Source organism: Balaenoptera borealis (genome assembly GCF_965194805.1).
Source record: "Balaenoptera borealis genome assembly, chromosome: 3".
Lineage (NCBI taxonomy): Eukaryota > Metazoa > Chordata > Mammalia > Artiodactyla > Balaenopteridae > Balaenoptera > Balaenoptera borealis.
Window position 1 is genome coordinate 102,470,210 of NC_138866.1, and position 25,434 is coordinate 102,495,643.

At 36.8% G+C, this 25,434-nt stretch overlaps 1 protein-coding gene across 5 annotated transcripts in view; it reads right to left on the reverse strand.

The window, feature by feature from the left end:
• The window catches only part of WDR72 (WD repeat domain 72), a 193,789-nt gene extending 170,175 nt beyond the window's left edge, over positions 1 to 23,614 (reverse strand). For 3 of the 5 annotated variants that reach the window (XM_082388016.1, XM_082388012.1, XM_082388013.1), the window contains exons 1-9: positions 23,572 to 23,614; positions 20,947 to 21,111; positions 15,279 to 15,385; positions 9,416 to 9,494; positions 8,122 to 8,296; positions 7,381 to 7,457; positions 6,221 to 6,340; positions 5,074 to 5,219; positions 4,597 to 4,693 (exon numbers count right to left, since the gene is read on the reverse strand). In XM_082388016.1, coding sequence (XP_082244142.1) covers positions 4,597 to 4,693; positions 5,074 to 5,219; positions 6,221 to 6,340; positions 7,381 to 7,457; positions 8,122 to 8,296; positions 9,416 to 9,494; positions 15,279 to 15,385; positions 20,947 to 21,111; positions 23,572 to 23,574 — 969 coding nt within the window. In that variant the 5' untranslated portion in view covers positions 23,575 to 23,614. Of the gene's footprint in view, positions 1 to 4,596; positions 4,694 to 5,073; positions 5,220 to 6,220; positions 6,341 to 7,380; positions 7,458 to 8,121; positions 8,297 to 9,415; positions 13,327 to 15,278; positions 21,112 to 23,571 lie in introns of those variants that run through there. The other 2 variants (XM_082388014.1, XM_082388015.1) reach the window with 2 other exon arrangements.
• Between the last annotated feature and the right edge of the window lie 1,820 nt (positions 23,615 to 25,434).

Consider the following 25,434-nt stretch of genomic DNA (forward strand, 5'->3'; position numbering starts at 1 on the left):
GATTTTGATATGAGAATGACGCTCCAGAGAGGCTGGGTGGTTACTGAAGTTGGTCGCAGCACATCTCCTCCCTCCCAGCAAAATGTGCTGCCCCTACAGCCAATGCTCCCCAGACGCTGTTACTCCCTCAATTCTGTACTACCATTCCTCACTTGCTCACACCCACTCCTTGACACCTCAATTCTCCTCCTTTCCAGTAGTTTCCTCTCTAGTTCACATGAAAACTCCCTCAAAGCCCCTTATCATGTGATTCTGATTTTTCGTCACAGTACCCAGTACCCATCACAAGAAGTACCCATCTTCCAAGAGGTATTAAAATAGTCATTAACAGTGAATTAAGTTTCATTAGGTCCCATTTGTTTATTTTTGTTTTTATTTCCATTTCTCTAGGGCGTGGGTCAAAAAGGATCTTGCTGTGATTTATGTCAAAGAGTGTTCTGCCTATGTTTTCCTCTAAGAGTTTTATAGTGTCTGGTCTTACATTTAAGTCTTTAATCCATTTTAGGTTTATTTTTGTGTATGGTGTTAGGGAGTGTTCCAATTTTATTCTTTTACATGTAGCTGTCCAGTTTTCCCAGCACCACTTATTGAAGAGACTGTCTTTTCTCCACTGTATATTCTTGCCTCCTTTATCAAAGATAAGGTGACCATATGTGCATGGGTTTATCTCTGGGCTTTCTATCCTGTTCCATTGATCTATATTTCTGTTTTTGTGCCAGTACCATGCTGTCTTGATTACTGTAACTTTGTAGTACAGTCTGAAGTCAGGGAGCCTGATTCCTCCAGCTCTGTTTTTCTTTCTCAAGACCTAATGAAACTTAAAAGCTTTTGCACAGCAAAGGAAACCATAAACAAGATGAAAAGACAACCCTCAGAATGGGAGAGAATATTTGCAAATGAAGAAACTGACAAAGGATTAATCTCCAAAATATATAAGCAGCACATACAGCTCAATATCAAAAAAAAACAAAAAACCCAATCCAAAAATGGGCAGAAGACCTACACAGACATTTCTCCAAAGAAGATATACAGATGGCCAACAAACACATGAAAGGATACTCAACATCACTAATCATTAAAGAAATGCAAATCAAAACTACAATGAGGTATCACCTCACACCAGTCAGAATGGCCATCATCAAAAAATCTACAAACAATAAATGCTGGAGGAGGTGTGGAGAAAAGGGAACCCTCTTGCTCCGTTGGTGGGAATGTAAATTGGTACAGCAACTATGGAGAACAGTATGGAGGTTCCTTAAAAAACTAAAAATAGAACTACCATATGACCCAGCAATCCTACTACTGGGCAAATACCCTGAGAAAACTGTAATTCAAAAAGACACATGCACCCCAATGTTCATAGCACTAGTTACAATAGCCAGGACATGAAAGCAACCTCAGCATCCATTGACAGATGAATGGATAAAGAAGATGTGGCACATATATACAATGGAATATTACTCATCCATAAAAAGAAACGAAATTGAGTTATTTATAGTGAGGTGGATGGACCTAGAGTCTGTCATACAGAGTGAAGTAAGTCAGAAAGAGAAAAATACCGTATGCTAACACATATATAAGAAATCTAAACCAAAAAAAAAAAAAAAAAATGGTTCTGATGAACCTAGGGGCAGGACAGGAATAAAGACACAGACGTAGAGAATGGACTTGAGGACACAGGGAGGGGGAAGGATAAGCTGGGACGAAGTGAGAGAGTAGCATTGACATATATACACTACCAAATGTAAAATAGATAGTTTGTGGGAGACAGCTGCATAGCACAGGGAGATCAGCTTGGTGCTTTGTGACCACCTAGAGGGGTGGGATAGGGAGGGTGGGAGGGAGACGCAAGAGGGAGGGGATATGGGGATATACGTATACATATAGCTGATTCACTTTGTTATACAGCAGAAACTAACACAACATTGTAAAGCAATTATACTCTAATAAAGATGTTAAAAAAAAAAAGACTCTAAAAAAAGAAAACAAAACAAAACAGTGAATTATCTTGTGCTAACTGCCTGGATTCAAATCCTGGTTTTAGCACATACTAACTCTATTAAAAGAGCCAATTACTTGATTTAGGCAATTTACTTAACCTCTCTATATCTCATTTTCTCTAACTGTGAAAGAAGGCTAATAAATAAAAGCACCTACTATACGGGATTACTGTCAGGATTAATGAGTTGATAAAGGTAAGGTGCTTAGTATGGTGCCAGGCATTTGGAACATACTCAATAAGCAGTAACGATTCTTATTATCCATTCTCAAAACAAATGAGAAATTCACTCCAAAGTCCATTCCCAGACTCTGGGGCCAAACTGCCTAGGTTCAAATCCTGGGAATTAACCTTCCTGAACATCAGTTTCAAAATGGGGTCATGGTGGAAACTCATGTAAATAAGGCAGTGCGTATGTTTAACAATAATAAGGACTGAAAAAAAAAAGTTACCCATCATCATCGTCATTGTCGTTACTCTTAGTTCATGCATCCAAATTCCTTATCTGCAATCCTCAGGCTGTTTCTATGCCATCTACTCCCACCTCAACACTGCAATCTTACTCCACAGCTAAGACCCTGGGAAGCCCAGTTCCTCGCCTCAGCAGCCAGGACCCCTACCACAAGTTTCAATGATCATCAGCCATGACTTCAAGCTAGGGAGACTTTCCTAAAGCTGTTGGAATGAAGGAGGAGCCCCCATTTTTGCTACTACAACTCCATCAGCAGGTAAGTTCCTAGCATCACATGAGAACATGTTACTGTCACACACTGGGATTTAATTCTATGGCATCACTCTAAAAAACATGTTTACAGAGCATGCTTCTCTAAGGTCATTGTATCTATCAAACTCACCTCCCTACGCCATGAAAATGCTTTCATTACCTTGTAACTGCACGAAACAATAAGAAGTCTTATATTTAGTGAATATTGGTGATGTTTTGAATAGGGAGAACAACGTCTGAATTTAGTTTCTTGGCCGGATAAAGGGCAAGCAAAGGTCTACAGATGAGTAGACCAGCTTCTTCTTGTTTCAGATTATTCTATTCATTTTCACTGGTTTCCAAGTACTTCCCACTTTTAAGATACAGAAACAACTGTGGTTGTCTAAACAAGAATTATACATCGACAGAAGACTCACAAATCTATGCTTTCACCTTTTGAGACACAAAGCAAGGTGGCTTCCCATAAGATTAGTATTTTTTTAAGTTAATTTGTAATCGCTGTTCTTTTTCCTCATAGTTATGTATAGCGTTGATATTTGCAGTAGACTAGAAGATCCTAAAGGATATTTCTTATATCTAGCTTTTAGGGCAAACTGTGCTTTGTAAAAATGCATTTGGGAGCTAAAAAGGAAAAAAAGGGAAAGTCCTTTAAAAAATAACTTAAAATGCCTTTCTGAGTAAGCCACAAGAAAGCTTTTGTGATCAACAGTGAAACAAGGCTCTATTGCAACCCACGAATGACTTTAGAAATAGTGTTCCACACCATAACTCTAAAGTTTGCCTATGCCCTAGTGGCACTTGAAGTTCCAATTTTTGGCTGACAGTCTTAATCAAGTTTTTGCAACAAAACCTCACAGATATGTTAAAGAGATGATACTGAACCATATGATTTGCAGCAGCTATGCTGCCTAATTAAGCAAACCATCACTGTAAAAAGTAACATGCTTCGTTGTTTGACACATCAATAATTCAAAACTCCTCCATTCTCCATGAAATACCTTTCTGGATAATTAACTGATGACTAAGTCCAATAGGTAAAAAAAAAAAAACCACTTTCATTGACACTAAAGTAAACTAACTGCTTAAATTTTCAGGCTTCATAGAGTGTCAAAGATATAACTCAGTCAAGTGAAAACCCACAATTACATCCTCAACTCTCTGCCAGGAATCATAATTATATTTGTTTTAACAAGAACATTTATTCAGAAGAATAGCTAAATGCATGTGAAAATGATCTCAATATACAACTTCCTTAAGAATAAAAAAAAGCAGGATATAAGCCATTTGATAAAGTTTAAAAATTGAAGTAGATACATCAAAATGTTAATAACTTTGTATCAAACTACCTATTAGAAAGGTCAGTGGAAAAAATGTGTATGTATATATATATATGGTGGGGGAGAGAGAGAAGAGAGAAAGAGAGAATGAGAGAGGGAGAGGAAATAAATACGGCGAATGTTGACAATTGGTGAATCTAGGTAAAGGGTATATGACTGGTCATTGTACTATTCTTACAACCTTTCAAATATTTGAACATTTTCCAATTAAAATAAGTAAATACGAAAAATAAAAATATTCATAGTGAATATTTATGGCGGTAAAATTAGAAATTTTAATTCTCCCTTTTTTATCATTTATAATTATTCCATAATAAATATGTATTGTTTAGTTAAGCAGACTTAAAAAATAGCTTTTCTAAAGGCCAAGTTTTCTTCAGTAGCCATTAACAATTAGATTTAATTTTCTCATTAACAACTTGATGTGATTCTTCAATTCAATTTTTTCAAGCCAGACTCTGTTACAGACAAAGCAACACTTATCTGAGAAGTGGAGTGAAACCAGCTTTGAGGCAGTCATTCTTTTCTTGCATTACCTTATTTTCCTGCACAGAAGTAGAGCACAGTAAATGAGGATAAATGGTCTCTTTAAGCACTCTTCCATCAGCAGGGTATATGCTTTTTGAAAGCCCACTGCATAGTGAAAAATAAAAAGCAAAGTTTAGAACTTTGGGGTTCTTTATTCGTGTTTTCCCCTCCCACTTTCAAAAGCCGGATGGTACCATTCAAGTTTCTAAACTCTAGTTAGAAATTGTTGGGTTAATAATTACAAGTGACTTTTTGAAAACCCAGCACCAGCTGTACAAGTTATACATGGTTAATCTCATTCCTTCGTCCCCTGCTGTTTTATACAAAGGCTGAAGCCTACCAAGCCCAGAGTAAATCTTCTAGTGCCAAAGTTGTTTTGTTCTGGTTTTTGATCATGGGCAGCATGTGGGGATTTTTCCATAATAAACCTCCCAAAGTTCATTTTCTACCTGAATGTTTTGTGTGCCGCTCCCATCTGAGCCCACCTGTTCAGCAGCTGATAGATATAACTGTGACCATCTTCTGTCCAGATGATGATTCTGTGAGCAGCAAGCACCTCTCCACCAGCAAAGAACTGCCCGCTCCCGCTAACTTCAGTCCAAAGAAGAGAAAAATCACAATAATCGTAAACCTAAAACACAGAAGGAATGATGCCCATTAACAGAAGCTTCCAATCTAATCTACCAAGGAGAAAGATAAATTATGCTTATCAAGACTATTTAGATAACAGTGTTAATGCAACAACATATTAATTATTAATATGAAGTATTAAGTATCATAACAGGCCACACTATACTCATGGACCAAGATAATATTTCACTAGTACTTATTTTTTCACATTTATCCTAGGTAGGTTTCAGTGGACAAACTATCTGACAGTATCATTCCAGAATGTGCCCATTAAGCACAGAGACCAAAAATCCCAAATTTTCTATGCAATTTTATTCTTTCCATATGGAGAGTCATACCTGAACATTTGAAAAATTTATTACACACAAAAGAAGTTGATACAGTAGAAATTCTAAAGTACATGTTGAACCATCTACTTTACATTTTAGTTCAAAAATATATTATAAGCCTTTAAGTAAGACAATATAGTTTTGTTAACTGAGCCAAGTATATGAAACATCAGAGAAAAAAAGGATGCTATCAAATGATAGTAACTTAGCTTTCCTTTCTTCTTGGAGATGTCAGTGAATATATTCACAAGAAAAGAATGTATATAGTCCCTAAAAACAAATGTAGTGACAAAGCAGAAAAAGAAAAAAAGTATAAAAATAAGACCAATGTATGTAGGTAAAAAGTATTAGTTTTCTTTTTAACTATAAAGTGCAGGCATCAACTCTTTAAAATAATCTGAGACAAATGCTCACTATTATAATAGTTTGTTATTAATAAAATTAGGGTATACTTTATATATACAATATCCTGGGAAGCAAAATTACCCAGTGTAGTGAGAGGAAAACTGATAAAAGTCAGTCATAAAAGACAAGTAATTTCCTGCTGCGGTAATAATATTATAAAAAGTTTGTATCATATTTAAAACATATTCTTACAATTGTTGCACTGAACAAGATAAAAATCAAATTACATTTGTGTATCACTGGTACTTATTATGTTATTTTATAATACCTTCCAACATTTAGAAAATACCACCAGTAGAAGTCTCTCTGTATACGTGCAAAATCGTATTGTCCGGCAGTTCAGGGAATTAAGAAATTTGGATTCCTTTTCATAAACATCTTGCTTTTCCTTCAAAAGGAATAAAAACATTTTAGTACTAGTTCTAGTTAATTTATATAAAACTGTATGAGAAGACTCCTCCCCTCTAAGCCTGAAGTAGATCACACTGTTACTATAAAAAAGCACCCAATTTTCCTTTTGAGTTTTCTGAACTAAGGAAGTTACTTTGCAAAAGAAACCATGAAAAGGAAACCCACTTGAATTCAAGAATTCATTATATACAATCATTCAACAAACATTCTGTCAGGAAATTTGCTGCAGGATACTGAGAATATAAAGATATGAACAAGTTACTGACTTTCAGATATGGCAGAAAGATAAAACAAAAAAAAAGTAAAATAATCTTTTAAAAAACCCTTGCAGTATCTTAATTGCTAAAATAGAAAAACAAACAAACTGTTTTGAAAAGACAGAAGCGTAGCCAGCACAGAACACCTGGAATACTATGTTCTCAATAAGTTTCTGATAACGCTGGGTGTGTGTTTTTTGGGCTCAGTATGCCAACACAATTCCCAGGTTTTCCCAACCAAGAAGTTCTGAAGGATAGTCCAGAGTATGGGGCAGTTGAAACAGTTCTGTCAACCACACAAATTCTATGACTGTTTTTTTGTCCATCACTTCGACTTGTAGCCTGATGCCAGGCAGCAGGTGAACATACTGGACTCCCAGTGTATGTTACCCCCATTGCCACAGCTCACAAAGAGCCAGAAGAAATGGGGTCTTCTGCTGTAAGGGACAGGGAAATATTCCACGATGGATTTTTTAAATTAAAATATAATCAATGTTTGTGTGTGTGTGTGTGCGCGCGCATGTGCGTGTAGATAAAAACATTTGTATACATAGAGAGAAAAGGTTGGAAAGATACCATGCAATTGTTACCAATGCTCACTACTTGGAACAGAGATAAGGAAAAAGTACATGGACGTAAAACTTATATACTTATACATTATTTGGACTTTTAACAATGAGAATGTAACACTCTTATAATTTAAAAAATGTCAATACATATGCTTGAAATTGGAGAATAAAGGATAGTTACACAAGCCAACCTGAATGCTGTTGATAGATGAAGAGAGATCCCATACTTTGAGCTCACCAGCTACTGACACTACCAAGAGAGAATCTTCTGTAAAAACAACAAAGGTCATACATAAGCTGACCACTGTTATAACTGTGGTTGCTCTAAAGATCATTTCATAGTCATTTAAGGATTATGCAGGGCATGTAGGTAGAAAATACTCAGCTGGTTTTTTTAATTAAAAAAGTAAACATTTTAGATCACATTCTAAATTTGTTTTGCAATTTCAAAGTGACTCCCATGTAAAAGGAGAGCACCACTAAAAGGAGAACCACATTGCAAACCATCACGCTGGCAATACTAATTACACCGTCCTATTTCAGAAATAAGTAAGGAGCCAGCCTTCCCTCATTACAGGAACTGAGTTCTCTTCATCACTACATCCAGAAGATACAGCAGGGCAAATCCAAGACTCCTGTTAATCCACAACAAACGCCTGCTTGTCACTCTTAAAATGTATCAAAGCAGAACTGGGTCATGGAAACACAGTGTCTCCTCTTTCCACTTCCTTATGACCTCTTGCTGACTTTCCAGTGATTTGAACCACTGGGATGGATGTTCTCAGTTTTTCTTGATCTGGCTTAGAGAGCTATCCCTACCAGTAGGTAAACATAAAGAAGCATTCTGAACTCTTGCCCAGTAATTTAACAAATAATTCAAAGGTGATATTTTTATACGCAATCCCTAGTGTTAGATAATACCTAACTCTTACCTTGAATTCTCATGGAGTGAACAATGCACATGCAGTTGATCCAATCCGGAGACTGAGATGATATGAAAGTGTGAATAATAACCAAACTTTTGGCATCAATTATAAGAACATCTTGATATTCTCCACAGCACAGAAGCCAGCCTTCTCCTATCATCCGGAATGAGCAGTGGTAATACTATGCAAATTGAATTCAAAGCAAAAGTTTAATTATCACTAGCAATTAACGTAATTTTGGCTGCGGTGAAGACTTCTCTGGCTTTTAATTTTATCATCTATTCAACTAAGGTATTAGGCTAAATAACAACTAAAATTTCTTTTAGTTCAATTATTCTACACTTCTGAAGTGTTAATTTTGCCATTTATCTGACTTGCATTTCGTCATTTTTCTGGAGAAGGGGGCTGTTTTGGGAAGAACTAATCTTATTCCAAGTCATGGAAAGCTCACAATTATATTAATTCTGGAATGCTATGTAGAACTAAACAACAAAAGCCAGGCTTCTTACCCTAGCAACACTGCTACATCTTAAGAAGAAATAAAAGTGTTTGAAAAGCATTTGAGGAATTTTTGTGCCAAATGAATTTTCAGAATGGCTTTTATGAAAGTTTGAGTAATATAATCTACCCTTGACAAGCTCTCTCGCTATTCAGGTTTTGATCCCAGAAAGGAGTTCATGAATGTTTCAATGCAAGTCATCAATGCTAAAAGCAATGCACACAATATAAAAAGCAGTGTCAGTACCATGGACTCATACCTTACATATGCTTGGAGTCCACATACCAAAAGCCAGAATCTCTTTTAAATATTGGGAAGTTATGATAAAGATTAAGGCTGTGCCTCTTGCTCTGTTTTCATAAATAAGAAATTCAGAACCTATCCATCCAAAAAAGGTTTAAACTGGAAGCAAAAAAAAAAAAAAAACAAAAAACGTTTTTGCTTTATAAAACTGTATGTCAATAAAATGGAATCGTTTCACGTGTGTGTCACTGTGTGCATGTGTTTTGTGAGTGTAACTAAGGAAAAATAAGGAAATTGTTTTTCAAATTTGTCTATGTTAGAAAGATACAGAAATAAGAGAAAGAATAAGGAAAAAAATTGGTTGAATAGTTACTTTGGGGAAGGAAAAATGCCAAAAATAACAGATGATAACTGACAGTATTCTATTCTAATGACAAAAAAAAAAAAAAATTCAAGAAAATAATCCCTCTAAAGACATGTCTTTAAATGTGTGCTTAGCAAATGCTCTGAAGGAGCTGTAGAATCTGGAGATGTTCTCAAGGAAGTGAACATACTTACACAGATTGCAGTGTGCCTGTAAGGAAGTGTGGCCTTCTCCACGCACTGTCCATTGGTGACATTCCAAACATACATCTCCCTAGCAGAGATAACTTTGTATTATTCTCTGTCATTTCCACTCAATTGGCTGGAATAATTTTTGTGCCACCAAGTTTTTCTTTAGTGCTGCACTTAAATGCAGGCTGATCGTTTATGTGGCTTTTTGTTACAGATTACTGGGCAAGAAAATGTTGTGGTCATTAGCAGGGATGACATGCTGTATCTATGTCTTTTTGTTTTGGTAATTACACCCTGCCACCAGCCTACAAACCTTACTTGAGTGCCAACCTGACCTACAACAAATTGTGGGGATGCAGCTATCACAGCCTGGGAGAGTGACAGTACAACAATCTTTCTATGGAAACTGCATCTTCTTGAAAATGATTTATTTTATTGAACTTAAACTACATATTCTGAAAAGCATAATACATCAAGTGTTGCATCTTCTGGAGCTCAGGTATCATTTTTGTAAAAATAAACAGTGCCACCAAGAGGCCACATTTGGTCTGTCATTGATACGCTTTATTTCTTTGCTTCTCCTGAAATCCTGAAACCATTCTTGCCACTAAATTGTTAGAAAATTCTCATTGTTTAGAAAACTCTGACTTGGTTACATATATGTTACAAAGATATAGATACAGTTATGAAATACAGTTACAAATACATCCAGTATAGGGCAGTTTAAATCTGTATGATTTCAGTTCACAAAAACCAGAATGGTTGTTTCAGAGTTGTTTGATAATATTCTTCAGTTTTGACAGTTTCAACACATAAGCAAAATTTTCCAAGGAAGAAAAATGAAAGCTTTATTGGCTTTAAGGGAGAGCTGCTATTAAGAAGCAAAAGACACGGACCAATAACGGTAAACGCTATATGCATTTGGTGTTTGCAGGCTTTGGGGTTTATTTTTAGCCAAACACTGGAAATCAATCTTTAAATCAATGGTTCTCAACCTAGGCTGATTTTGCCCCACAAAGGACATTTGACAATGTTTAGAGACATTTTTAGTTGTCACAACTAGGAACACGATACTGGCATCTAGTGGGGAAAGGCCAGGGATGCTGTTAAACATCCTACAACGCACAGGATGGTCCCCCACAACAAAGAATTCTTCCGTGGTCCACAATGTCATTAGTGCTTAGGTCGAAAAACCATGTCCTAGATACAGAACTAAATATTCATAGTGATTTTATTTCTCTCTGTTTATATCCAACTGTATGCCAAAAAGGATTTGAGGTAATCTGAAAAGACATGCAACTTAGTAAAACAGGGGGAAAGTGTGTGTGTGTGTGTGTGTGTGTGTGTGTGTGTGTGAAAAATAAGACTGGGAAAAAGGTAGAAATTGAAATAATATATCTCAAAGGATGTGTGTGTGTGTGTGTGTATATATATGTAAAGAAAAGGAACTTTAAGCAGCCATCAATATAAAATTTTAGCTCTACAAAAAAATCTGAGTTTATCAGTGTGGTTCTCAACTCTAGCTGTGCATCAAGAATCACCTGTGAATATATAAAAATTTCTCCTCAGAGATTCTAATTTCATGGCTCTGTGTTGGGGTCCTGACATGTGGCGTTTTGCAAAGCTCCTGGTCAGTTAACCTGTTTCTAGATAACTCTATCTCTAAACCAGTGGTTCTAAAACTCTTGCTCTACGTTAGATTTATCAGGGAGGTTTTTAAAAATACTGATGTCTGGGACCCAACCCAGACATCAAGCCAGACTAATTAAATCACAGTTTCTAAGGTTGGAGCCTGGGCATCAATAAAAGCTCCCCCAGTGATACTAATGTTTCTAAACTCTCTTGGATTCTAATGCCTTCCCTGTTTGTTTGCTTATCATCTTATTTTCTACCTTAAACTGGAAAAAAATACAAAAATATCACATAGTAAAAATTGACTCCTTGCCAATCAATTCTATTAAAGAAAGAAAAGCAAATTCGTTGTATATCAAAAGTAGCATTGGCATTTTAGCTGGAACTGCTCAGTTATGTATCTAATAGGAAGACATGAAAATTAACTATTAAAATGAACATTCTTCTTTTTCTTTTCAAATACTGTTCCCCAACTTTGTACATAGATTAAATCACCTTCAATTATAAAAAATTAATTTAACAATTTCCAAAATTTTTTAAATTCTTAATTTTTAAATTTCAATGAAAAGAAAATCACACAGGAAAAAATCCATAACATATAAAATTAGATTATTATAGTCCCACTAAAAACTCCTTGAGAAAGAGCCTTTCTTTCTTATTCAACTCTACATCCCCACTTGAGCGCTTCAATAAAAATTCATTCAATGGATACATAAATCAGTCACTACTCTTTCATCCACTTTCTATCTCTCAAAAGTACACTGTTTTCTCTTGGCCCTATTCTTATTCTCATATTTGTGTGCTTATAACACTGTTATCGTTTTGCTCAAATTTTAATGAAGCATCTAGAGGGAAAGGAGATACATATGAATGCTTGGTTTGCCATCTTGAATTACAAGTACATTACATTCTTCAAACTCACTTTTGTCTTCAGTTACACTTTTGGGTTTTCTTTGGCATTCTCAAGCTCCCATCTTCTTATGCCTATTTCTTAAATGTTGGTTTTCCTTAGTATCTTAGGCTTTCTTACATTCTCATATTTCACACTCTCTCTTGATGAGTCATCTACTCCCATGACTGCAGGCACCAACTATATGATGTTGGAAGTCCAGACCTATTCACTGGACTCTAGATTTCCACATACAACTAGTAATTAGATGTTTCCATCTCGATGACTTGCAGGACTTCACACTCCTCGTACTTAAAATGAGGCATAACGCCTTCCCTCCTTTGTTCTCATTCTCAATGAATGGTATCATCACCAATGAGTTTCCCAAGTCATTCTTGAACTCACACATTCTCTCACTGCCGCAAATGTGGGGTACCCACTATTTCAAATATCTTCCTCTAAACCAGCAGCATAGCACTCTCCAGGAACATGATAGAAATGCAAGTTCTTGAACCTCAGCCCAGACCTACTAAACCTGTATCTCCGGGAATGGGGCCGAGAAATCTGTATTTAAACAAGCTCTGAAAGTGGTCCTGATGCAGGCTTAGGTTTGGTGAACACTATCCTAGAAGACTGTAAGGCTGGGTGCCTGCCTGCCTATCTCTCTAGTATCATCTCTTGCTGGTAGTTGGAAATTTTATTAATAGTAATAACTCTCTTTATCAATGTCAAGCCTTTTTTGCCTTAAGGTTTGATTAACTATATATATTTATTAATATAATACTAAAATGGCTATATTAACATTAATTTCATTAGTATTTGCCCGATAAATCTCTTTCCATCCATTTACTTTTAATTTTTATATATCCTTATGCTGTTTTTGTTTTTTAAATTGTCTGACAATCTTTGTAATTTATCTGATGGACTTAGTCCCTTTACTTAATTGAGATTACTGGTTTATCCAGATTTATTTCAATTACCTTATTTTGTGCTATTTGTCTCATTTATTGTTGTCCCCTTTGGATTAAACAACATTCTTTTTCTTTTTTTAAATTGGAAGTTATATATTCTGTTTCTTTCATTTTTATTTCTTTTGTCTGTTCTCTTAGCAGCTACCCTGGAAATGTCAGCATGTATATCTAGCTTAAATTCTAAGGTTAATCACCATCTTTACCCACCTCTAGAACACCAGAACACGCGGAGTCTGATCGCTACGCTTATGATATGCAGTTGTTGATTAGGATTTTGTGTATGTGGGGGGGAGGTGGATGGGAGCGACATATAAACAATATTGTAATATAATCTGTGCTTATTTAAATTTTCTAAAACTTTGCTGGGTTTTGTTCAATATTCCTTCTTCCAGCAGATCTTCCTTCTGAAATCATTATTCTTACTGAAAAACATAATTTCGAATTTCATTATTTATAGAGGGTCTGTTGGCAGTGAACACTCTCAGTATTTGTCTTAAATGTTACTGTTTTGCCCTAATTTTTTGAAGATGTTTTGCTAGAGCTATAACTCTAAGTTGATAGATATTTTCTCTCAACTTTTAAAAGATATTTCACTGCTATCTAATTCTCATTTTACTGTTAAGAAGTCAGCTCTCAGTTTAATTAACTTTCCTTTAAAAGTAATCTGCTTTTTCTCATCGCCTACTTTCAGGCTCTTCTCTTTTTCTTCGGCATTCCATCATTTCAACATCAGGTTCCAGGTGTTTATTTCCTTTCATTTATCCTGGAATTCACTGGGTTCCTGAATATTAGGATTTTTGCCTATAGATGAAGTAATACTAAGTGAAAAAAATGAAAAACTAAATCAGGAAGCAAGTCATGATCAGCATGACTCTGATAACGTTGGAAGCAGAAATGCTAAGCCAACGGTCACTTCCTGGGACTTTTAAAAGCTAAAAAATATATATATATATCATTGTTACTTAGGAAGTAATAGGTCGAGCCTAGTAATTTTAACAAGTTTCAGCAGATTGAATTAGGATTTGCTAAGTATGCAGTAGCTAAAGTGTAGGTACTGCCTAAGGAGAATCTCATAGATGCAAGGTGTCAGACCCCAAAGAAAGTTCAAATCATCTTGGAAAAGGAAGACCAATCAGACTCCTTGGCTCTTTAACAATCATATTTATAGGACTTATACAGCTGAATTCATCTATCATCAAGAATATGTCCATTAACCCCTAGTTTCTTTTTTGGAGCTAGACCACTACGGACAAAAACCTCAAGGTAGAACTCAGTTATACTTTTCAGATCTATTTCTCACTCAGCTATTAATTTTATCAACGGTGCAAGTAGTCTCAGAAGAACTAACCATCCCCCAAATTCTCTAGATTGGGAATAAATATCTCAGCCTATGTAGCAGGCTTCGAGGCAGCCCTAGTGTACGAAAGCTAAGCAGTTGTTTAAAAAGAATGTACTAGGACATTTCATTTTCGCTTCCTCCAAAGTTCAATCTCTCTAAGTATAACAATTATGTCTTTGCTATAAGCTATGAGAATAGGTATCTCTTTGACGTCTGTACCACTAGCCATTTTGTTAAACTATTCCATTTTTAAAAGTTGGACACTTGATTACTCATTCTTCTTTTGGGTCTCAGAATTCTAAGCCATATAATTTCTCCTTGGGTTAAAAACAAAAAAGGAGGAGATTCTCTTGTTTCAACCAGCAACCCAATCCCTCATTCGCAAACACATGCTGAATGGATTCCGCATTCCTGAGTGTAGTTTGGCAAACATCTCATCAGCAGAGTAGTTCACAGTAGCTCTTCCATCAGTGGGGCTTTTTCCTACAGCTAAGTCCTGTTTCATTGGAACAAACCTCCTTCCAAGAAACTGCACCCAGATCACTATGTTCCTTCTCCTTCTCACTCCCACGTCCCAATTGTAAGTGAGTCCTCTCCTCTGTTTTAAAATGATATCAGACAAGTGTACAACATAAAGATCATAACTGCTGAATTGTTTCACAAAACTATGAAGGCTTGCATGGATTTGCTTAATAGCTCAAAGTGAGTTACTACATGAAAAAAGACAAGTGCCCAGACTTTTCCATTTTCAGTTCTATAGTAGGCGGCATTTGCCAACATCCTTTACACAATGAGGCAACCACAAGGCCTGATACACGTTGGGATGTTTAAAGATTGAGAGTCATAGTACTGATTACTTTCCTTGGGACTGTCACACAAGTTATTCAACCATTCAAGATCTAACTTTTCCTATATGTAAAAGGAATATGTTAATCACTAACGTTTCCTTCAGCCCTAGAATTCTGTATCCCATCAGAGTTTTTAAAAAGGGAGAAGGAACAGAAAAGGGTGCACAGTTCCACACATCTTACCTACCCATTTTCAGCAGCACTAACTATGAAGGGCTGTTTAGAGAAGTCTCTCGCTCTCGCCAAACACGTCACTGAAGCTGAGTGACCAAAAAGAAGTTCTTTGGCCGAAATCTGAAAATGATGAGGGTAAGTGTTTAAATAGCTGTAAACTTTTTAGTAGAAGAATATAACATGACATTATATAATTATTCATAATTCTAATTAGGAATGCTGTTATATTATGTTTTTGCTGTACATAAGTTTCAGGAAAACTGATATATGGCATATCAAAATCCCCAGAATAATAAACTTGTAGGTAAAGGAACTGTGTTACACACATTTTTTTTTGTTTTTGGTTTTGCAACTGTCGTGAAACCTAGATGACTGCTGGACCTGTTTTACAACATCTAGGTTTTGAATACAAATAAATCAGTGTTGACGTTTATTATGCACAAAATCTGCCTCAAACAATAGTAGCATATTTATGTGCAGATTTCAGAATTCAGAAACGAGTTTACAAAATAATGCAGAGAAAATATTACCCTTTTTGTAACCATTATAATGCCTTATTTGAATTCCTGCCTCAGAAATAGTAAAAATTAACTTGTCAACATTAGAAATAAAATTTTAACTAAGCCAACTTAGTTAAAATGCCATTTCAAAATGCCAACTTTTTCTCCTATGTGTGAATTTTAAAAATGACACCAAGGACTAATTCTTCCATTATCTCATGTGTGAAAGAAGTCTGTTCCTCATAATCCAACCATAACAATAAGAACAAATTATTTCATAACATAATTGTTCTCTGCCTTCCTCTTATTTCTATATTAATCAGAAATATTTCTTTAAAAGATCTGTTATCAGAATAAATTTCTAGTGCTACAAAGAGCATTTTGCAGTTGGTTCTAATCACTTACAATCCAAGTTCTCTACCTTCCTCCTGGGAAATACAGGTTCCATCTCAGAAAACAACATACTATCTTTCCCTATCATCACACTTGGGAAAGCGTACCTCTATGAATTTAACCCTTGTCCTATACATTACAGACCAAATTAAGCAATGAATCAGGGCAAATCAAAGATACTCCTCCTCCAGAGAAAATCCACTAGGGACAAAATGTCAGAAGAGAACACCATTGCCTTTCATATGAAGTCTTCATTCTGCTACTAAATCTTCACATGTAGTTGAATAAGCTGTGACAATTCACTCTAATCTCCTCATTTTATCACACATTCTGCTGTGAAGAATAACAAAAACCTCTACAATCACACCTAGTCATTGCCATGATGAAATCCAGGAAACCTTTACTTCTATTCGTGGGCTCCACCTTTATGAAGCATTGGTCCCCCTCACTCCCACCATAGTACAAATAGAAAAGGGAAAAGAACACACAACTTGATGAGCATATACCATATTCCAGGCACTCATGCAACTATGAACAGGGTTTAATCCCCATTTCACAGCTGAGGAAATTAGGGCTCGAAGAATAGAAGTCATTTGCCCAACACTACAGAGTTGGTAAATAACAGACCTAGATTTTGACCAAGACCTCTATTCTTTTTCTCTACTCAACATTGCTGTTCTTCATTTTGTCACTGTCGTGTTTCCTTCTGAGTATAAAACGGGAAGAAAAATAGAACATACTGATACTAAGAGAATATACCTGAGAGAATGTTCAGAGTTCAACTTTTTCTATGCTCACAGGTATGATGAATGCCAGCAATCAAGACCAAAAGGCCCAAGAGAGGAAGTTCCTAGGATGGGACTTGGAGAAGCTCCCCATTGGCAGACCTCACAAAGTTTTGGGGAAAGCACAGGGCTTTGAGAGTCAGACCCTGAGCCTGGAAGCAGAATGCTTAACCTAGATACGTGATGAGCAGCCAGGACAGGGAGACATTTATTCTCCAGCTCCCCTGCACCCTGCCATCCCACCACCCATGGACAGGGAAAGTCTGAGATGTGTACTCAATCCCCTAATGAATGCTTGGATACTCCATATACAGACCTTAAATCAGCTTCTTTCCCTCCCTATTCCTATTCTCTAATCGTCTCTATTTCTTATACAGAAACATGATACTCTCATTCTACCAGTCCTACCCATCTCCCAAACCCCAAATCTGGAAGGTATCTTTGCCTGTTCCTGCTCCTTTAGCCCACATCCAACTGGTTTCTCAGTTCTGTCCATTCTCTCCTCTTAACATCATTCCAGGTTTCATCTCCTCTTCATTCCCATTGCCACTGATTTGGTTCATAGTCAAGAACTTTCCTGACTACATTACTGTAGAAGCCTCCTGCCCAAAGTCCCTGTCCCTTACCTCATCTCCTTCTCCCTTCAATGTGCCCTTAATACCAAGTGATATTCTAAATTACAAATATAATAAAATAGTATTATGTCATCTCCTCAAAATCCCTTAATATTACCACTGCTTTTAATTAGCACGTAGTGTTAGCGATTGCTAGTTAAAAAAAAAAAAAAAAATCTAATCTCCTCAGCATGTCAGATTCCACACTGAGTCCGCTCTGTCCTTTCCAGATGTGCCTGTCACCTCTAATTTGCCCTTTATGTTCCAGGTCTGCTCCACTGCTTTCACCAGTTCCCTGAAGGCAAAATAGTCCTGCCTTCCACACACACACTTATCATTCTGTCTGCAATCTCCTCCCACCTGCTTTTCCTGTTCAAGTCTGATACATCCTTTAGAATTCAGCTCAGGCATCACCCTCAGAAAGCCTTTCCCTTGAAAAGCACACTTCTTACTGATTAGGATGGCTATTAAAAAAACAACAACAGCAATAGAAAATAACAAGTGTTGGTGAAGATATTGAGAAAATGGGAACACTTGCACACTGCTAGTGGGAATACAAAATGGTGCAGCCACTGTAGAAAACAGTTTAGAAGTTCCTCAAAAATTTTAAAATAGAACTACCATATAATCCATCAGTTCTACTTCTGAGTACAGCCCAAAAAAGTGAAAGCAGGGACTCAAACATACGTTTATACACCCAGGTTCATGGCAGCATCGTTCACAATGGTCAAAAGGTGGAAGCAATCCAAATGTCCACTGAGGAATGGATAAACAAAATGTGGTATATAAATACAACGGAATGTTATTGAGCCTTAAAAGGGAAGGATATTCTGACATATCCTACAACATGTATGAGGACATTGTGTTTCATGAAATAAGCCAGTTGCAAAAGGATAAATACTGTATGATTCTACTTATAGAAGATACATAGTAAGGTCAAATTCATAGAGACAGTGTGTATCCCACCACTTTACAGCTTCCTAATTACATGTCTGTCTCCTCTATTAGACTCTGAGAAACCTGAAGGAGGAATCTATACCTGTGACAAAAGGCATCTGTGTAGTTCGTCTAATGACTGCATAAGTGAGTGTCCTTAGGTTTGTTTTTCCACTTTATTTGGTGGTGAGTGAGCATTTAAGACCACAGAGCGTGATTATTCTCTTACCTAAACCCTTTTGGAGAGGGGAAGAAGCTTTCCACATTTAGTACAAGGAAGAAATAAAGAGCTCCCAGTTCATTTTACACCCCACCTCCCTGCAGTGTTCTTTTCCCCTTCCTACTGTCTTCCCCTGCTATGCCCATCGGCCTCAAGCTGCCCTACAGCCACTCAATCAACCACGTGGTCATAACCTCTCTTAAAATCTCCCTTGTCTTCAAGGCCTCTGTTCTTCTTCCTCTGGCTGAATTATTCCTTTATCTCTATATTTTAAAATAAAAATCAAATTAAACTACTAAGCATTAAAATATCAGTGATGGAACACCCACTTGACTATCTTACAGATACCAAGAGGATTTGTTGAGAACTCAAAAATGCCCTGATTTTTTGAAAAGCCTAGAATCTTCCCTGCTAACAGTTGACCCATTGTCATGTAGGGGCAAGATTCAAAGGAAAAATAAGAGAAGATGTTCATTCTTTCTGGTCCTATGTTTAGCCATAGAAAATCTTAAGGAAAACTCTTATGTGGAAAATCTCACACTCATACTAATCAATATCTTACTTGTGTTACTAACTTTTTCACAATGTCATCACAGTGAATTTCCAAAACATAAAACTCATCCAATCTCCTTCTTAAGTCTTCTCAATGATTCTTCTTGTTCCTTACACCCCTGCCAATCTGATTCCCATTCCCACCTCATATTTCTAACCGTGATTTCTCAATATCAGCAACTATTAGAATTTGGGGTGGAATAATTTTTTTGCTGTGAGGGGCTGTCATGTGCACTACGGAATGTTTACAGCATCCCTGGCCTCTGCCCACTAGATGCCAATAGCGTCGCCCTTCCCATTGCTCTAACCCCAAGCAGAAGACTTGCTCCTAAGAAAAGCATGAAATAACTATTCCCACTGAAGATGAAGTACAAACTGACCCCCACAAGGAGCACCCTGTATTATAACATAACTGCACTGGCAATTACTAGCCTATGTCCTTCCTCTACGACACTGCAACCAGTTGGGCAGCCAGTACCAGGTCTTCTCATTCACGTTTGAACCCAGGTACCCACCGTACTGCCTAACTTATAAAAGGCACCCAATAAATGCATGTTGAATAAATACCAGGAACATATGTAAAAAGATATAGATGCTAGGATTCCAAATTTCTTAAGCTTATAGCAACCTACATAATACAAGACAACTACTTCAGCCAGGAAACACTACACTCCAATATTAGAAAAAGTAGCAAGATAGTTTAAGCCATTTAGGATTTTAAGTTTAGACTGTAAGAGATAATAAAGGCAAGGGCCAATTTCAAAGCTCAGCTGTTGCAATAATACCCAGTCCTTCTTTCAGGAATGTTCATAAACATTGAGCTGAGCTGGTCTGCTTGCAGTTTTTGGCAGTCCTGTAGTGTAACTGCTCAGTGATGGCAGATGTTAATTAATTACACTATAAAATAGAATTACAATTAATTGTTAATTTAGGTTTTAAAGTGACAAACTTTAAAGGCTAAAAATAGTCTTTGATCTTTAAAAGGCTTTCTAATGAGGGCAGTATACTTTAAGTACATCATTAGTTTAAGTGTTCAAATTGGGTCTAGAGGCTCCTAGAGCTAAGCAAATATCTATTCCAATATGTTAAATGTTTATGAGTTGGAACAAGGACAATTAATTGCTAATCAATGGGCCAAATCCTAGGTGAGGTCAGGGTCTGAAATAGGAGGACGACAATAGTAAATTGGATTTAGAGCTTTTCGATGTGACCTGTAAAAACCACAGGCAAGCAGAGACTAAAAGAATGGCAAGAAGGCCAAACTGGCAGAAACACACAGATAATTAAAATATTACTCATTTAGTTAATAGTGGTTTTCAAGGGTGCCCTTTGTTTAGATTAATGAGCCATAATTTTTAGAATTATACTTACATGTCCGTAGTTCAGTTACTTAAACATATAATTCAGGATATAAAATAGTAAAACTCAGCATAGCTTAAAGCATGATAACACTTAACTGGTAGCTAGGATTGGTGATATTCACAATATAATTTTCAAATATGATCTTGATCCATCATATAATACTTCATTTTTCCAAATTCAGAAGTAAAACCCATTTATTACTTTGGTAAGTACCTTTTTAACAACCATGCAAAACTTCCACTGTCATTGCGGGCAGAAGCAGCAAGCTGTGTTTATTTTATGAGCTCTACCTGCTTCAATAGTAATAGTTTTCACTCACCTTTAGTTCAGATGAGAGATTCCAGAGGCAGAGTTGACCCTCTTGACTTCCCGTCACAATCATTTGCTGGTCATCAGTGATCATGATGGCAGTGATGCTGTGAGGAGGTGCCTTCCTTCCCCAGAGTGCCACAGCCTGTAGGGAGGACCTCATGGTAAAGGAATCCTGGGCACACAGAGATGGGAAGACGTGTACACAGTTATCATTTCTAAATTTTGAAAATTGATCATCTCATAAATGTTTATGATGACACAGACTTGAACAATGTGTTCTCTCAGAGCTGTGGAGAAAGGTGTGTCCCCATCAAATAGAGAAGAATGTAGTCAGACATTGAAATTACCATGCCCATTGTTAATCAGTCAAAGAAGAATGATTTTTATTCCAATTCTTGATGATTGATGCTAACCGAGAGAAGGATAGGAATAGTCTACCCACCCCACACCCAGCTCTGACTATGGGTGACCTTACCCACACCAAAGTCCAGCTAGGCCTTTCAAGAAAAATAGAGTTGTCTACACACTATAATTTGAAGACAACTTTGCAGACTCCCTTTCCCCAGAAATGTCACCTCATCTAAGTAACAAATATCTGAACTTTGCTATTAAAAAGTAAATATTTTTGTAAGTGTATTAAAAGCCTTAATAGTCATAAGATTCCTAACACATCCAAATAAGAAAACAAAAAGCACAAAGGTCAAACCACAAGAAATCAGATCTCAACCAGACTTCATCCTGAACAGTCCAGATTGCTAAATGTAGTAAAAACAGACCTGGTATTCAGAGACCTAGATATAGGGCTGCTTTACCACTTATTTATTACCTTTATTTCCATATTATAATGGTTATATGCAGTAAAATGAGGATACTGTCACCTACATTGCCTACATCTCAGTATTCTTATGGGCAATAAATCCAGTGATGCAAATAAAAGCATGTAGGTATAATTATACGTACTATGCTATCATTATACTACTCATAAACTATAATCTAGAATTTCAGGCAAGAAATGGCTTTGGGGATCATTAATCTGATCCCCCTCACTTACAAGAAAACTAACAATGAGAAATAAATAACTCTTAGGATCAGTTCTAATTCTGAGATTCTGAGAGACTAAGCGAGTACAGTGAGAATAAGTAACAGATTAAAAGGTTGCACATCTCAGAAGTTTGCACATCACTTTTTTCAGACTTTCTCCCGCTCTCTTTTTTTTTTTTCGGCAGAAAAATTTTTAAATTAGCCCCAGAAACTTGGTGCCTTGCTATCAACAGGAGAGAGAGTAAATCCATGTTTTCTGAGACCCTGTACAATTCCCCAGAAATGTCTAATCAAAAATAAACCTTAGGGGCTTCCCTGGTGGCGCAGTGGTTAAGAATCCTCTTGCCAATGCAGGGGAAATGGGTTCGAGCCCTGGTCTGGGAAGATCTCACATGCCCCAGAGCAACTAAGCCCGTGTGCCACAAGTACTGAAGCCCGCGTGCCTAGAGCCCATGCTCCGCAACGAGAGAAGCCACTGAAATGAGAAGCCCGCGCGCTGCAACGAAGAGTAGATCCCGCTTGCCGCAACTAGAGAAAGCCCACGAGCAGCAACAAAGACCCAACGCAGCCAAAAATTAATTAATTAATTAATTTTTAAAAATGTACATGCTATTATTACTTCTAAAATCTATGATGATCTTTTAATCAACAACTTCAGGTAATATTAGGGTCCTCAGATTTAGCGAATAAAAATACAAGCTGTCCAGTTAAATTTGAATTTCAGGTAAACAACAAATAATGTTTTTAGTGTAAGTATGTCCTAGACAAGATTTGGGACATGCTTATAAAAATTATTTATTTTTTATCTGAAATCCAAACTGAACTGGGTATCCTATAGGCATCTTAGGGCCACTGGCGACCCTAAGTTGCAGCCAAAAGGGAGCCTTGAAGATCACTATCATCCCCTTCCCTCCTTCTACAGACAGGAGAATGAAAGCTCAGGAAAATTGTTTACTTGGCCAAAGTAACCCAAGTAGAGAGTGGCTGAGTAAGAAGTGGAACCTGGTCTCTTAAGACTCCACCTAGAACTCTCCTCCTGCACACCATGACAAAGACAACCCAGGCTTCCCCACCAGAGAGTCTTTGTGACAGGCTAAGCAAAATTCTTTATGTCGGTATTTCTTTAAAAATAAAAAAAACAAAAATAAATAACAAAAAGCAAATAGTCAAGTAAAACAACAACAATAAAACCTCTTATCCATTCAGGCACCAGTGTGGCCTACATCGTCTCTAAAAGCTGCGCTAATGCTTCCTGGTCCTTTCTCCATAATTACGAGAAAGCACTAGAGAAGACAACACACCGTTACAGCCCCCATCTTCCTTCTCACCTTCGTCTTCTTCCCTGTAACAAGTTGCTTTTATCTCTCTGACTTGTCTGATCTGAGGCTAGCAGAAAAATAAATATGAGGCAAATGGGGTTTTATGGCTGGTGTCTACTGGACACTGGAATTGTTTAGCTTGTCATAAATAGCTCTCTTCAGGGACATGCCCTGACACTGAGTCTGCCTTGCCAGCCTCAAACACAAAGACAAATGTCAAACCCCTTTACTGAGGACAGTCAAAAAATACAAAGGACATACTCCGCACTTACCATCCATGAATTCTGACAACAACCTCCTGACCAAAGTAAACATCTGTGAGGAAAGTAAAAACAGTATAGCAGTTTGTAATACAAGTTTTGGAGTAAAACAGATCTAGGTTTGAATCTCATATCTGCCTCTTACAGTTATGTGGCCTCTGAATCCCATCTCTTAAGTGGAAAGGAATCCTACTTACTTTCTGCAAAACTCATACTTAGGTACTGTGAGAGACACAAATAAATTGCCTCATGATTCTCTCCTTCAAAGAAGATAACATGGTCATCTTGAGCCCAGAGGAAGTTTCGTTACCCAGTTTTAAGTTTAGGTTAAAAAAGCTTGGGGTTTTAACATGCATCAAATTGTACACTTTAAATGAGTGTACCTTATTGTATGTAAACTATTCCTTAATGAAGCTGAAAAAAACAAATAGATTGGAAATTAGAATAAAGCAGTTTGTTGGATGTCAGCTAGCTAGTCAGTGGCAATAAATTGGGAGAGGACAAAGTGGGGCTTTATGAAGCAACAAGGAATAGATGTAAGCTGAAGAGAAACGTACCTGGGTATCAGGGTAGGCCAGCATGAGAGCTACTTTAAAACCGGGAAATGAAGCAAGGAGCTTCAGGAATCCATGGGACCTAAGGGTTTGTGCTCAGCTGGTCTCAGCAGAAGCCCTATCCCCCAAAACCTGTTTGTTTGCAGATGCTCCCAAAGCAAAAGGTCTTATTTTATCAACAGATTGTAATCAGATCATTCCTTAGGAAAGGTAAAAAATTGTTTCTATAAAGTCATAAGCTGCCCAAGGCATATTTGAATAACATATAAAAATCCACCTGGTTTACCCAGTGGAGCGTGACAATTTCAGAATTAACCCCTAACCAACATCAAAGCCAAGCTCCTCCAAAAATGTTATTATTTAGTGATTAACTGCTACTTAAGAAATGCTAGAAAGTAATGTGTTTTAGGTAGGGAATACCATGGTAGGTAAAGTCAGTGGTAAAATAACCCAGAGATCAAGGGATGAATTAGACAGATACACAAAATAATCTCTGAACTCCACACACGCATGATCTGGAACAAGTATAAAACCAAACAGCCAAGAAATCACACCCCTATCACTACACGGATGAGGTTTCCATCACAGCTTGCAACTCTGCCAGTCTTGTGAGTAAAAGATTACAAAGCATTACCTTCAAATTTCATCTCCTTGCTTATTAAGCTGTAGAGCAACAGATTTAAAATAGCCCCATTAATGCCAAGTGTGTTCCATTTACAGGCAATGTCAAACAGATGAGCATTTGGCCAGAAAAAGAAACAGGAGAAAGACAACTCATTTCTTTCTGGGTGGCTCCTTCACTTTTTAAAAAATTTTAGTTTTTATTGAAGTATAGTTGATTTACAATGTTGTGTTAGTTTCAGGTGCACAGCAAAGTGATTCAGTTATATATATATATTCTTTTTCAGATTATTTTCCCATACAGGTTATTATAAAATATTGAGTACACTTCCCTGTGTTATACAGTAGGTCCTTGTTGTTTATCTATTTTATATATAGTAGTGTGTGTATATTACTCCCAAATTCCTAATTTATCCCTCCCCCTCAGCCTTTCCCCTTTGGTAACCATAAATTTGTTTTCAATGTCTGTGAGTGTATTTCTGTTTTGTAAATAAGTTCATTTGTATCATTTTTTTAGATTCCACATATAAGTGATATCATATGATATTTGTCTTTCTCTCTCTGACTTTATTTAGTATGTTCATCTCTAGGTCTATCTATGTTGCTGTAAATGGCATTATTTCATTCATTTTTATGGCTGAGTAGTATTCCATTGTATACATGTACTACATCTTCTTTATCCATTCCTCTGTTGATGGAC